The sequence below is a fragment of the Abramis brama genome (assembly GCF_963993115.1).
Source record: "Abramis brama genome assembly, chromosome: 6".
In the NCBI taxonomy this organism is placed as follows: domain Eukaryota; kingdom Metazoa; phylum Chordata; class Actinopteri; order Cypriniformes; family Leuciscidae; genus Abramis; species Abramis brama.
Window position 1 is genome coordinate 33,658,268 of NC_139968.1, and position 12,003 is coordinate 33,670,270.

General features: G+C 35.9%; 1 protein-coding gene across 21 annotated transcripts in view; it reads left to right on the forward strand.

The window, feature by feature from the left end:
• The window catches only part of LOC311084745 (uncharacterized protein), a gene marked incomplete at its 5' end in the record, with an annotated part of 102,997 nt that extends 93,288 nt beyond the window's left edge, over positions 1–9,709 (forward strand). For 15 of the 21 annotated variants that reach the window (XM_084116977.1, XM_084116975.1, XM_084116990.1 and 12 more), the window contains 5 exons: positions 409–468; positions 2,650–2,976; positions 3,071–3,394; positions 3,757–3,887; positions 6,695–9,709. In XM_084116977.1, the coding sequence (XP_083973103.1) occupies positions 2,685–2,976; positions 3,071–3,394; positions 3,757–3,887; positions 6,695–6,730 (783 nt within the window). In that variant the 3' untranslated portion in view covers positions 6,731–9,709. Of the gene's footprint in view, positions 1–293; positions 469–1,680; positions 2,525–2,649; positions 2,977–3,070; positions 3,395–3,756; positions 3,888–6,694 lie in introns of those variants that run through there. The other 6 variants (XM_084116984.1, XM_084116985.1, XM_084116972.1 and 3 more) reach the window with 6 other exon arrangements.
• Positions 9,710–12,003: the final 2,294 nt, after the last annotated feature.

Sequence of the window (12,003 nt, forward strand, 5' to 3'; positions counted from 1 at the left end):
ATCTTGTGTTGTAGGTGAAGAGTTTCATGTCTTTTTATGAACCTCAAAACAGCTATACAGTCCAACAAAATACTGTATCCATTAAAAAAAGGTCTAATCTGAGTCAAAAAGTTAAATACACCAGACTTGAACATTTTCCTGGCTGATAGCTGTAAGCAGTTATAGACAGAGAGAGACAATGTTGGTCTTCTGTGTTGTCTTTTAATGAGACATTGCATTAAAATCCAAAGACATTTTTGAAAAAAGTACTAATAAATAGGTAAAAAAAAAAATTAAAAAAAAAAAGGCTTATAATGACAATGACAGAATTAATAATAACAAACATAACCGTACACAACTATCCCTGGCTGTCATTTCTTCTTCTAAATCAGTTGTCTCTGTTCACTGAAGTATCTCTCTCTGTTCTAGGTCCAATATTGCTGGTCTTCATCTTTCCTGCTGCAGTTGGCATCTCAGATACTAGTGACAGTAAGTTATTTACAAGCTGTAACAGCTTTCATTGCAGAGTATCAGTTCTTGATGCATCATCAAGTGCTTCATCTCCTTACTGGCGTGATGAATCTGATCTTCAAGCAGAAGGAACGGGATGAAATGTTCTGCAAGCTATCAATAGAAAGGAGTTCAAGGGGTAAAGCAGTTGTTATTCTTCTCATTGGAGCCTTTTCGTGGGTTTTCCCGCTTTTGTCTTTGACTAACAGGACCACAACACACCAACAACAAACTCTTGACTCCTCTGTCATTTACCAGGACCTGTAACATTTGTATTTATTTATTTATTTATTTAGAAGTGATATCATATTATCATAGCCCTGGTGTAAAAAAATGAAAAATCTTAGTTATTGCAGCCAGAACGTGTAGTTACAAACTTTACCGGTGCTAATAGGATTAGAAAAGATTGTAAATGATGATAATTTTTTGCCTTGCCTTTGCCTTCCTGAGCCACAGGGTCAAAGGTCATTAGGCACAATCGCACTATAAATAATATGAATGCATAACTTTGTTGGACAGTTTGACAATCTTTGCTTTTTGAATTTACTGCCAAGTTAATATAGTAAAAAGTACAGCATGATTAATGTGTAAACCATTTTTTAAAAGCATTTTTTAGATTTGTGATGTTGATAACTGTGTGTTCCCAAATCTAAAAAATCCTTTTAGTCATCACAGTCTGAAAAGGGACCATAATGTTTAAATTCAACAATAATAATAATTATTATTGTTCTCCTCAGTTGGATATTAAATGTTTTACTTCATCCCCTGGTTTCACAGACAAGGCTTAAGATAGTCCCAGACTAAACTGCAAGTTTGAGTTGTCTTAATTGAAAATAACTTGCACTGGCATATTTAAAAAAAATATCTGTGCACACCAGTAATTTTTTAATTACTGAAAGCTGTTTAAATGTCCTTGTAAGACCTAATCCTTGCTTATTCTAAGACCTGTCTGTGAAACTGGGCCTAAATGTGATGAGATGAATTGTGTTTCCAGAAGAATGGTCTCACATTACTGTTACATGATATGTAGTCTCAAGATCAAGTTTTTTTTTTTTTTTTTGGCCTTGTATTATTAAAATAATAAATTATTTAAAACTCGACAGTAGTCTTTGAATTCTTTAAGGTAATAAACTCCAGACTGGGGTTAGGAATAAGCAATGTAATATAGGCTAGTCTACTATTGCCATTGGTAGATTGGAAAATAGCGGAAGCAGGGGTTGACGTCAGGAACGGTCACGAGATTCCATAGGGAGTTTCACTTTAGCATTCGGCCATGCATTCGTTTTCTGAGGAGAAAATTGGTGAAAATGAAGCTTTTATTTAACGTGCTCGCAGTGATATTGTTTTTACTCGACCACAGTAAGACCTTTTTTGTTAACGCCGAGGCGAGGCCACATCTTTGGCAATGCTGTGATTGCTGGATTGTTGACAATATTGCTAGGCGGAAAAATAGCTATAGGCTAAAAAGAGAAACTAACTCTTTAGAACTGGTCGATGAAACACTTTTTAACGATAAAAAACGAGATCAGATCAGCTGCGCGATGTGGCGTTTTAAACAATAAACATCAGTATAAGATGACAGGTTGTGTAGATTTTGTGTAGGCCTGATGTAATCTGAGTCGCTTTGGTTGAAAGCTTCTGCCAAATTCATAAAATTTAGGCATCAATTTTGCCTTACACGAGTTACTTACGTGGGTTGTTTTGGACTTAAATATGTTTACAAAATGTAGAAAACACGGCACTGTTTTGTTAATGCGGCGGAAAACCATGAGAAATCCATTTGTTACTGTAACGTTATTTGTTACCGTTAGTAAATAAAATACAGCTGTTCATTATAGTTCACAGTGCATTAACTAATGTTAACAAGATTTGAATAAAGTATTAGTAAATGTTGAAATTAGGGGGGTACTAGTCATCTATGTTATATTTATATAATGAGTCTATGAAAATGTTTGATTAATTGCATTAATTTGCAAATATACTGTATGTGTAGGGAAAGGGTGTGAAAATATGAATCAGGATGTGGATTGAAAGTGTGAGTCAGTGTTTTTCTGATGTTTGTTTGCATGTGTAAAATGATGAATCCAGACATATTTTTTCTACTCTCATTTATGGACTCGTTAAAAAAAACATCACTGCACTATTGTATGTTTTGCTCAGGTGTGTCTGGTGTTGGATCAGATGAAGTGTCGTTAATGGAGGGAGATTCAGTCACTCTAAACACTGGTGTTCAAACAAACCAACAAGAAGATATTAAATGGTACTTCAGCAGCACACGCATCGCACAAATCAGCGGAGATCAGAGTAAGATCTGTACAGATGTTCAGTGTAATAAAGGCACTGAGAGATTCAGAGACAGACTGAAGCTGAATCATCAGACTGGATCTCTGACCATCAGAAACATCACAAACACAGACTCTGGAGAATATAAACTGAAGATCTTTAGCAACCGCGACAGTGAAAAGATCTTCAGTGTTTCCGTCACTGGTGAGTCATTTAATGAGTGTTTAAATGCAGTTTATATATGTTTAAAACACATGTTAATACAAGATCCTCCAGCATCTGTTGGTTTGTGTTTCAGATGTTTCTGCTGCTGAACTATATGACGTGAAGGGAGAATCTGTCACTTTAGATTATGGTTTTATAAAACACCCAAATTATTTAATGACATGGTATTTTAATGACATTCTCGTCGCTGAAATCACTGGAGATCAGAGTAAGATCTGTACAGATGTTCAGTGTAAAGAGAGATTCAGAGACAGACTGAAGCTGGATCATCAGACTGGATCTCTGAACATCACAAACATCAGAAACACAGACTCTGGAGAATATACACTACAGATCATCATCAACAACAGCAGCTTCAGCATCACTAGAGTGAAGAGATTCAGTGTTTCTGTCATTGGTGAGTATAATTGAGTCATTCTGTGTATTTTCCTTTGAGGAATATGAAAATCATTTCAATATTTTAAATCAACCCAATAAGTGTTTGGTTGTGAACTGTTAAAAAAAGTAAGTTTTGAGTCAGTGACACTTTGGCTAATGTTATTAACATGCAAAACACATAGTATTATCCATTTTCATGTGAATGCTGCTTCCAGTTTAGCTCAAAGTGCTGATGCTTTTGAACTAACTGAACTAAACTGGAGTGCTGATGAACAAATGTCATACACCTGATGACAAAACTAGAAAGGTGTAATTATCAGTCAAAGATATTGGTAAGTACTGGATGGATTATCATTCACAATAATGACACTTTCTCTGTAGATGTTCCAGATTCAGGTTTGTCTTCAGGTGTTTTAGCAGGAATAGTTGTTGTTCTGCTGGTGTTTGCAGCTGTATCTGCTGCTGTGGTTTACTATCGTCACCGCATGAGCCATGCAGCAGTACCACAGAGAGTAAGTATTACAGATACGAGATTTACTGTGCACAAAAACCTTTTAAATAACAGGGGTATGAATACATATAACAAACATAGCGATACACAAATACATACACTGCTGTTCAAAAGTTTGGGATTGGTAATTTTTAAATGTTTTTGAAAAAAGTCTCTTATGTTCACCAAGGCTGCATTTAAAAATACAACAACAACAAATGTATTGTATTTTTACAAAATATTGTTTAAAGAAGCAAAATCAAGAAAGCTCAAAAGCTCGAATGTTCAAAGCTATTTATGACAACAGATTTTTTGATGTAATGTCTCGCGTTTCCATAAAAAATCAAAAAGCATTATATCAACCTCTACACAAATTGCCTTGTCCTCATGCTAAGAAAGAGCAGGGTAGGTCAATCTAGAAATACCCTCTGCTTAGGTGAGGAGAGCCCTTCCTCATAAAGACAAGTCTCTTCGGAGCCAGGAATTTAACTTTTCTTAGCTTTAGTAATTACTGGATTGTTGTATTTTTATCCCGCTGTAACCTATAAATCATTCTCAAACATACCCATAATCTGCTGCAATCAAATATTGCTCTTTCCTTTGATTAAGGATGTAGGATGTCGATCCAGGGTCCTCGGCGGTGCCTCTAACCATTCGAATGCACTGGGCGTTTGCCAATACTAATAGCCTGGTTGACACCAGACCCTTCTCAGTTGTAAATGAGGGTGGGTCTGCGGAAGGTTCATTCACAGTCCATTTCCAAAGGGGCGTCACCAACGGACGTTGCTCAAATGCCTCTGGGCGCAATTGAATTGACCTTAAACCAATCAGAGCGATCGTCATCGTGTAAAGCCCGCCTCAACGTTTGTGATTGGTGCCTCGATTTGGAAACATTGGAAATGGGCTTGAATGCGCTCTTGGCAGACGGACTTGCAGAGCAAATCTCAAATTTGCCGGAAGTTCATCAGGGTTTTCCCAGGCTACAATAGTAATATTCCATTACAAAAATCATGAAATAATGTTTACTCTTAGACTTGTTTAAAAAGTTTTACAAATCACCACAACATGATTTCGTTTTATTTAAAAAGATTCAGAATAAAACAAAGACAAAAAATTCCAAAGGCAAAAATAACATAAACACGTAAAAGTCTTCACCCGAGATGCTGCACCAAAAAAAAACACTCCAAGGCTTTTTATACTAACTCTGTTCTGGGCCGCCTTTTGGGCTGTCATTCTAAGACAGCTAATTCCCTTATAAGGTCAAACTTTGGACTTAACCTAGTCCTTTATTAACATACGCTTGCAGAAGCACACATTCAAAATATATCTATTGTCTTTTCACACCTATTTTATGCAGCACATACACAAAAGCTTTATTTGGTAAGTTTGACTATCAAATTGACTGTCACCTTTTGACCTTTCTCTGGTTTCACACATTTTCTAGGTCTTGGGTGAACGATGTTCTCAGTTCCCCTTTAAAACACATGTGGTCCTAACAACCTAAACATATTGAGTTCACATACACCCACACACATATAACACCTCTTCTCCGTCTTGCGAGCTCTTTGCGTTGTCCCTCCGGAGGTGTCAAACTATAAGATCGTCCATAAAAATCTCAACCTTGTCTGTTACATTAACATTTCTTATTCCTGGGTCATTTCCATCCGTTACATTCAATGCATGCAGATAGTCATTAATATATACCTCTGGGAATTTTTCACAAGAAGATTTATCAGAAGAATTCATAATCAATTGTTCTCCAATATTTATTATAGGATCAAACTTTAATTTTCCTCTCGCATTGACATCTTTACAAATTGTAATACCCAAATAGTTCACTTGAGACTTAACAGGAATATTGTGCAGGAATGGAGCAGAACAAGACTTTAAGGGAAGGAGTTCACATTTATCTAAATTCAAAGATAGACCAGAAGCTTTTGAGAACACTTTAATAAGATCAAGAGCGATGGGGATCTGCAAGTCGTTTTTTAAAAAGAGTGTGGTATCATAAGCTAATTGGGTTATAATAACGTGTTTATCTGCAATATTAACCCCTTGTAATTGACTATTCACCAGGGAAGTAGTAAGAAGTTGAGCGGCCATCAAGAACAAATATGGCGATACCGGACAACCCTTGCGAACCCCTCTAAACACATTTGATGCTCAAGAAACATTCATTATTATTATCAATGTTGAAAACAGTTGTGGACAATTTTCTTCAGGTTTCTATGATGAATAGAAAGTTGTGTTTAATTTATTTGAAATCTTTTTTAACATTATAAATTTCTTTACTGTTACTTTTTATCAGTTTAATGCATCCTTGCTGGATAAAATATTATTTTAAGATTTATTTAACGTTTCATGAGCAGCAATTCATCATATTATGCTGATTTCTGAAGGATCGTGACACTGGAGACTGGAGTAATGATGCTGAAATTTCAGCTTTGAATCACAGGAATAAATTACATTTTAAAATACTTTCCAATAGAAAACAGTTATTTTAAATTGTAATAATATTTCACAATATAACATTTTTTGTTGTTGTATTTTTAATCAAATAAATGCAGCCTTGGTGTGCATAAGAGACATTAAAAATCGTATTGATCCCAAACTTTTGAACGGCAATATATATAACAGACTTGCAGATCTTAAATCACAGACACTGTAGTTTATTGCTTTGTTGACATATGATGTCCTCGTGCCTCCTGCAGCAGATCTATGGCATCTTCACACAGCTTTTTTACCGTATTTTTGTGTGTGTGTTTGTTTAACTGAAACATCAATCCTCCTCATTACTTTTACCTTTTGTGAATTTGTATTTTCTTACAGGAGAATGATGACCCCAGAGGATTAACTTTAGCCTAACCATAAATTGTGATTAAAATATATATGATCACTCACATCAAGATGCCGCTGCGGTGGTGGAGTCCATGCAGGAGGAGCAGCGTTTGGCACTGCCCGCTTTTCAGCGCGAGCTGTGTGGAGAAGCCAATTTACACCTCTATTGCGTTACCATCCTGACCACTCTACTAAATACAGATAAATCTACGCTAACTTGAAGCTATCCTAACTGATGCAATACTATGCTACTAACTAACTATGCTTCTAACAATACTACACTAACAACTATGCTAATTAACTACCTAGGCTACACAAAATAATCTAAATAACACTATAAATGCTATGTTAAATAGATGCTAAAATACTTTATCCTGATTGTTTTCAATACTCGCAATTCCAACTCCTGATTCGCTAGTGGTTTTTGACGAAACAAGATGGTTTTTATACTGCCAAGGGCGTGGTGAGCTCGTACCAAGGGCGTGGTGAGCTCGTACCAAGGGTGTGGTGAGCTGGAACCTGCTCACGTCACGTAGTACCGCTTACGTCATGCAGTACCGCAAACATCCAATAGGAAAATTCAACTGCAGTAGACACCGTTCAACCTGAAGCCCCCTAGCACTCTGATGTTTTTACACCATATATTGTAGAAATAAATTTATACTTTATATACTTTATACACTTTATACACAAATGTCAACAAAGTTACTCGAATCAATGAACAGCTCTAATAAAGCCCCATTCTTACAGATCATCAACTAAAAAAAAGTTGGTTTAGGGTTTAGATACCCTTTAAATACAAAAACAAATTAAAAGTTAACATTAAGCGTTACACTGTATGATAAATAACGTAAGCAACACGACACCAGTAATACACCAAGGAGTTCTTGATGGAGCCTATTTTAAAGCTGCTAAAGTGACAGTGAGACATCATTCTGTTTTATGTATTTTCCACCGCATAAAATATTAATGCACTGATCTGGTTTGAAATAGCAATCATTATGTCCCACCTGTTTAATAATCCTCACTGATAGAACTGACTGCGTTTCCACAAATATGCCACCAAGATGGGCATTATATGAAAAAAATAAATCTCAGTATGTTGGTCATTTTTTCATTGCATCAAAAAAAATATATATATATAAAAAATTTGCCAGTGGCATCAGAAAACCTTACTTAAAAAAGAAAACAAATACATTTTTCTAATCCATTTGGCAGACATTTCCCTTTATTTTAAGCATTAACTCATTTAATTTTGACGAATTTATCAGACTTAACATTGTCATTTTTAGCAACAAACACAGTATTCAAACTAGGACAAAGGAAACCCTTAAAGAATGTTTAGATTTTTTTTGCAGTGGAAAACAAGACAGAAATACAAATTAAGAAAATCAATTTTTTCGCAGTGTATGGCCAGAAGTGCTCTTCAAGTCTGAACTACTGATACTGTAGGTGTTTTTACTGGTATTGTTGCTGTTAATGGAAAAGTCACTATGTTGCTAATGTTTATGGTTTACCCAGTAACACTAACCCTTGAGGCCTGTTGCATTAAACTTGCTGAATGAGTTTCAGAGTAGGTTTAGAGTTGACAAAATCAGACAAACCCAACTTGGTTTAGATCAGGTTCAGTCTTTATCATGCCTGTAAATAGGTATAGGATATTACTCTTGCATTAAAGCAACACCAAAGCACTTTTCCTCTTCGGTCGCCCTACAGGTTGGAAGCGGAATTATCCATTACCGCTGTCATAAATAATTTAGCCTACCGCAGCACGCACGCTATTTGTTTATCCAGCACCGGCTTTGGAAATAACAATGTCCACAGACAAGGTAGAGTACGTTGCATGATTTTATGCAAGTATGATGTATTGCAACATCAGAACCGAAGAAAAACAAAATAATGACTATTGTAATGCTTGTCGTAAAGCAAGTCAAATTTGTAGTTTCTTTCGTCTCATTCGAACTACAGATCCACTACCCGATCTGGTAAACTTGCATAGTGCGGTTATAGCCGACAAAGGGACACAAAGCGAATGCAGAAGTGCCTTTCACCCAGTTACGAGTTGATGAACCACTAAACCGATTTTAGAAACATTATTTTAAGGTACAAAATAATATTTGGTGCTGCTTTAAACCTGAAAAATAATCAATGTATTGTTTGTCTGGGAGAATATTACATCGTAATTTCTGCATGTGTGTATACTTACTATAATAACTAAAAATGGACTGTTTTAAAGTCCCCCTGTAGTCAATAATTGTATCTCTTAAAACTCATCTTTTATCACCGAAATTACATATTTAAACTCCACTCACTCACACAGCTCAGAGATCCACTGGTTGACGATCACGTTGATCTGATTGGTTACAAGGTAGTTTGTGACGTCAGAAACACCAGAGATTTCAAGCTGTGTTTTTGAGACTGTCTTTGCTTCACTTTATGAATTTGCACGTTTTTTTCTTAAAGCACTTTAAACACCACATAGACATATAAACATTAAAAGGTGGATTTTCACCACAGGGGAACTTTAAGTCTTCATACATTTGGTAGATATTTATTTATCTTCCTCAAACAAAACATCTGTGACATTTTGTTAGGTGCTGATTTGTTTAAAAGTTTTTTGGTTTTCATGTGAGATGGAAGACAAATGACACAATAGGTCTTCATCTTGTGTTTTTCAGTTCTGCTTTGATTGCCAAGGATGATTTTTTTTTTTTTTTTTTTTTGCATGATGTATTTGTTTTCTTGTTGAATATTATGTTTGATGTAGATGATTGCCTTCACTTAAATTCTCTGTTCAGCCAGTCTAGCCTTCAGCAGACTTAAGGTTTTCTTGGCAGCATTATTGTTTCTTTGTTCCTATTTTTGTATTTTATCTGGTGCTCATTTTCTGTTAACTTTACATCAGATATGGGAAAAGTTAATTGAAGTAAAGCCCACAACACTATCTTTTCTGAAACTCTAAAGATCTCTTATGTGATAAACGTTATTAAAAACATGATTCACTCAGTGGAAGAATTTTTTTATTACCCATTAATAACATTTATTTCCTGTACAGGATTAATATTTATATGCTTTTGAAAACTAAATAATCCCAACACTTGGGCCACAGTTATTGTGCGTTTAATAAGAGGAAACAAAACTAGACAGCTGTCTGAAAACATATAATAATATAAACCGAACTTGAGCAACAAGCTGAAGTAATCATTAAATCCAGATTTGTTTTACCTAGAAACAGCAACAGTATTTGGGAAGAATTTTTGTATTTTTTTACTGGTTTACTGAACAAATTGTGTAAATTCAATTATAATTTAAAGTTTCTAAAGGATAAAAATAAAAGATATCTGCTAATGCTGTAAACTATGTAGAGAGCCTTTGCACATAATATCAAAGGTTAACAACAAAGTCCAAACTATCAGCTTAAATTCAGTTGCTATTTATTTTTAAATATAATAATCAACACTTGTAATAAACATGTAAGCTGCACATAATGCAGTTTTTGCATTAACTACTTAATCCAATTATAAATCCGTTGTTGAAATAATTATTTCTGGCTATCATTTTCATGACAGATTTATTTAAACCTACATTAAATAATCAAGATAGTAGAAAGTGAAGTTGTACTTCTGATGAAATGACACACTGACACTTATTTATATAACACATTTCATACACAGTGGCAATTCAAAGTGCTTTACATAGAATAAATTAAAATAATAAAAAGAAATAAGAATAATTAAAACAATTTAGAATAAAAATTAAAATACAGTACAGTACAAACAGTCGGACGAACATTGGCACAGGGCTTATTCATTAAATGCACCGCTAAACAGATGTTTTCAGTCTGGATTTGAAAGTGACTACTGTAGGAGCACATTTGATCTCTTCTGGAAGCTGGTTCCAGCATAATAGCTAAAAGCAGGGGCGGATTGGCAATCGGGAATACCGGGAACAATCCCGAACGGCCGGTCCATTTCAGGCCGAACCGGCCGGTGGGCAAAACATTTTTTTCAAATGATTAGCTACCGTACCGGCCTGGCCGGCCGCTCAGCGGCAGCGGAACGCTGTGTGTGTGTTTCAGACCGGGCCAAACCAATACTTCCAATCTTGAGGGGGGATATGAGCGGCCCCTCCCAACTTGGACTGATCCTCGTTTTTCCTGACATCCGATTGGCTCAAAGGCGCGGGCGCCGATCAAAGGAGTTTACTTTTGGTTAGGTTTGGGTTTGTGTGAATACAACAGAGAGACAGACGGTAAGAATGGCGAAAAGAAGGAAAGAAGAGAAAGAAATGGGTGGGGCCGAAAAAATACGAATGGAAAAAGAAAAAATTACTGTCATTGGATTAATATTATAACTATTATTATGTATAGGTGTAATGTAAATAGACACTGTAACTAAAAGAGGTTTGAATTTTTCTTTGTTTAATTTGCACACTGGATATGGTTTGGAGCTTTTAATTTTGAACTTTCAAAGTGCACCAGATTGATGAATTTAACATTAAAATGCACAAAATTTTCTCACGGGGGGACATGCCCCGAACCCCCCTAGAAGGACCGAGGTCCACCCATCACAGTTTTACCAAAAATCCTGTAAGAAACACTTGTATTGCTATGCCAATGCAGATTACAGCTTGTTTTAGTATTCAACACTGTGAAGTATAGTTGGACCGTATTAATAAATGTCACATTTTTACTTATTTCATCTGTTAACTCTCACTTGTTCCTATACTCACTCATTACATGGCATTAGTGGTTTTAATGAATAGGAGTTGGTATGCATATAATTAAGGGCGTGCAAAGATGGGTGGTGTTTATGATCATATAGTGGGCCGGTCTGGGCCAAAATGCCCGGGCCGATTTTTTGTCCCAGTCCAGCCCTGGCTAAAAGCATAGCCTACTCACCATGCTTAGAGCGAACCCTTGGTATTTCTACTTAGTTCTTCGGAGAAATGATGAACCTCTTCATTTTCGTACCTCTGTGGGTTTTCCAGCTTGGTAAGTCATAAGCTATTTGCTTCTGGTGAACGATAAAAAATGGCGAATTTGACTTTTGTACTAGCTTTGATCACTTAACACTTGACAGACTTTTTTTTTCTTTTTTTTTTTCTTAAAGGTGAACTAAGTAACTTTTTTTTTACCTTAACTGAACAGCTTCGGAGTCATTGGAATGGTTATATTACTTATTTCGGGTTGAATGGTGGTCGTTTCACACCCCCCTGGTGCCCGTGAGCGGAAAATACGCACTTACAACTTTGAGCCGGCGGGCCGCCGGCCGCCGCGTCAGGAAGTCTCGCGTGATAAT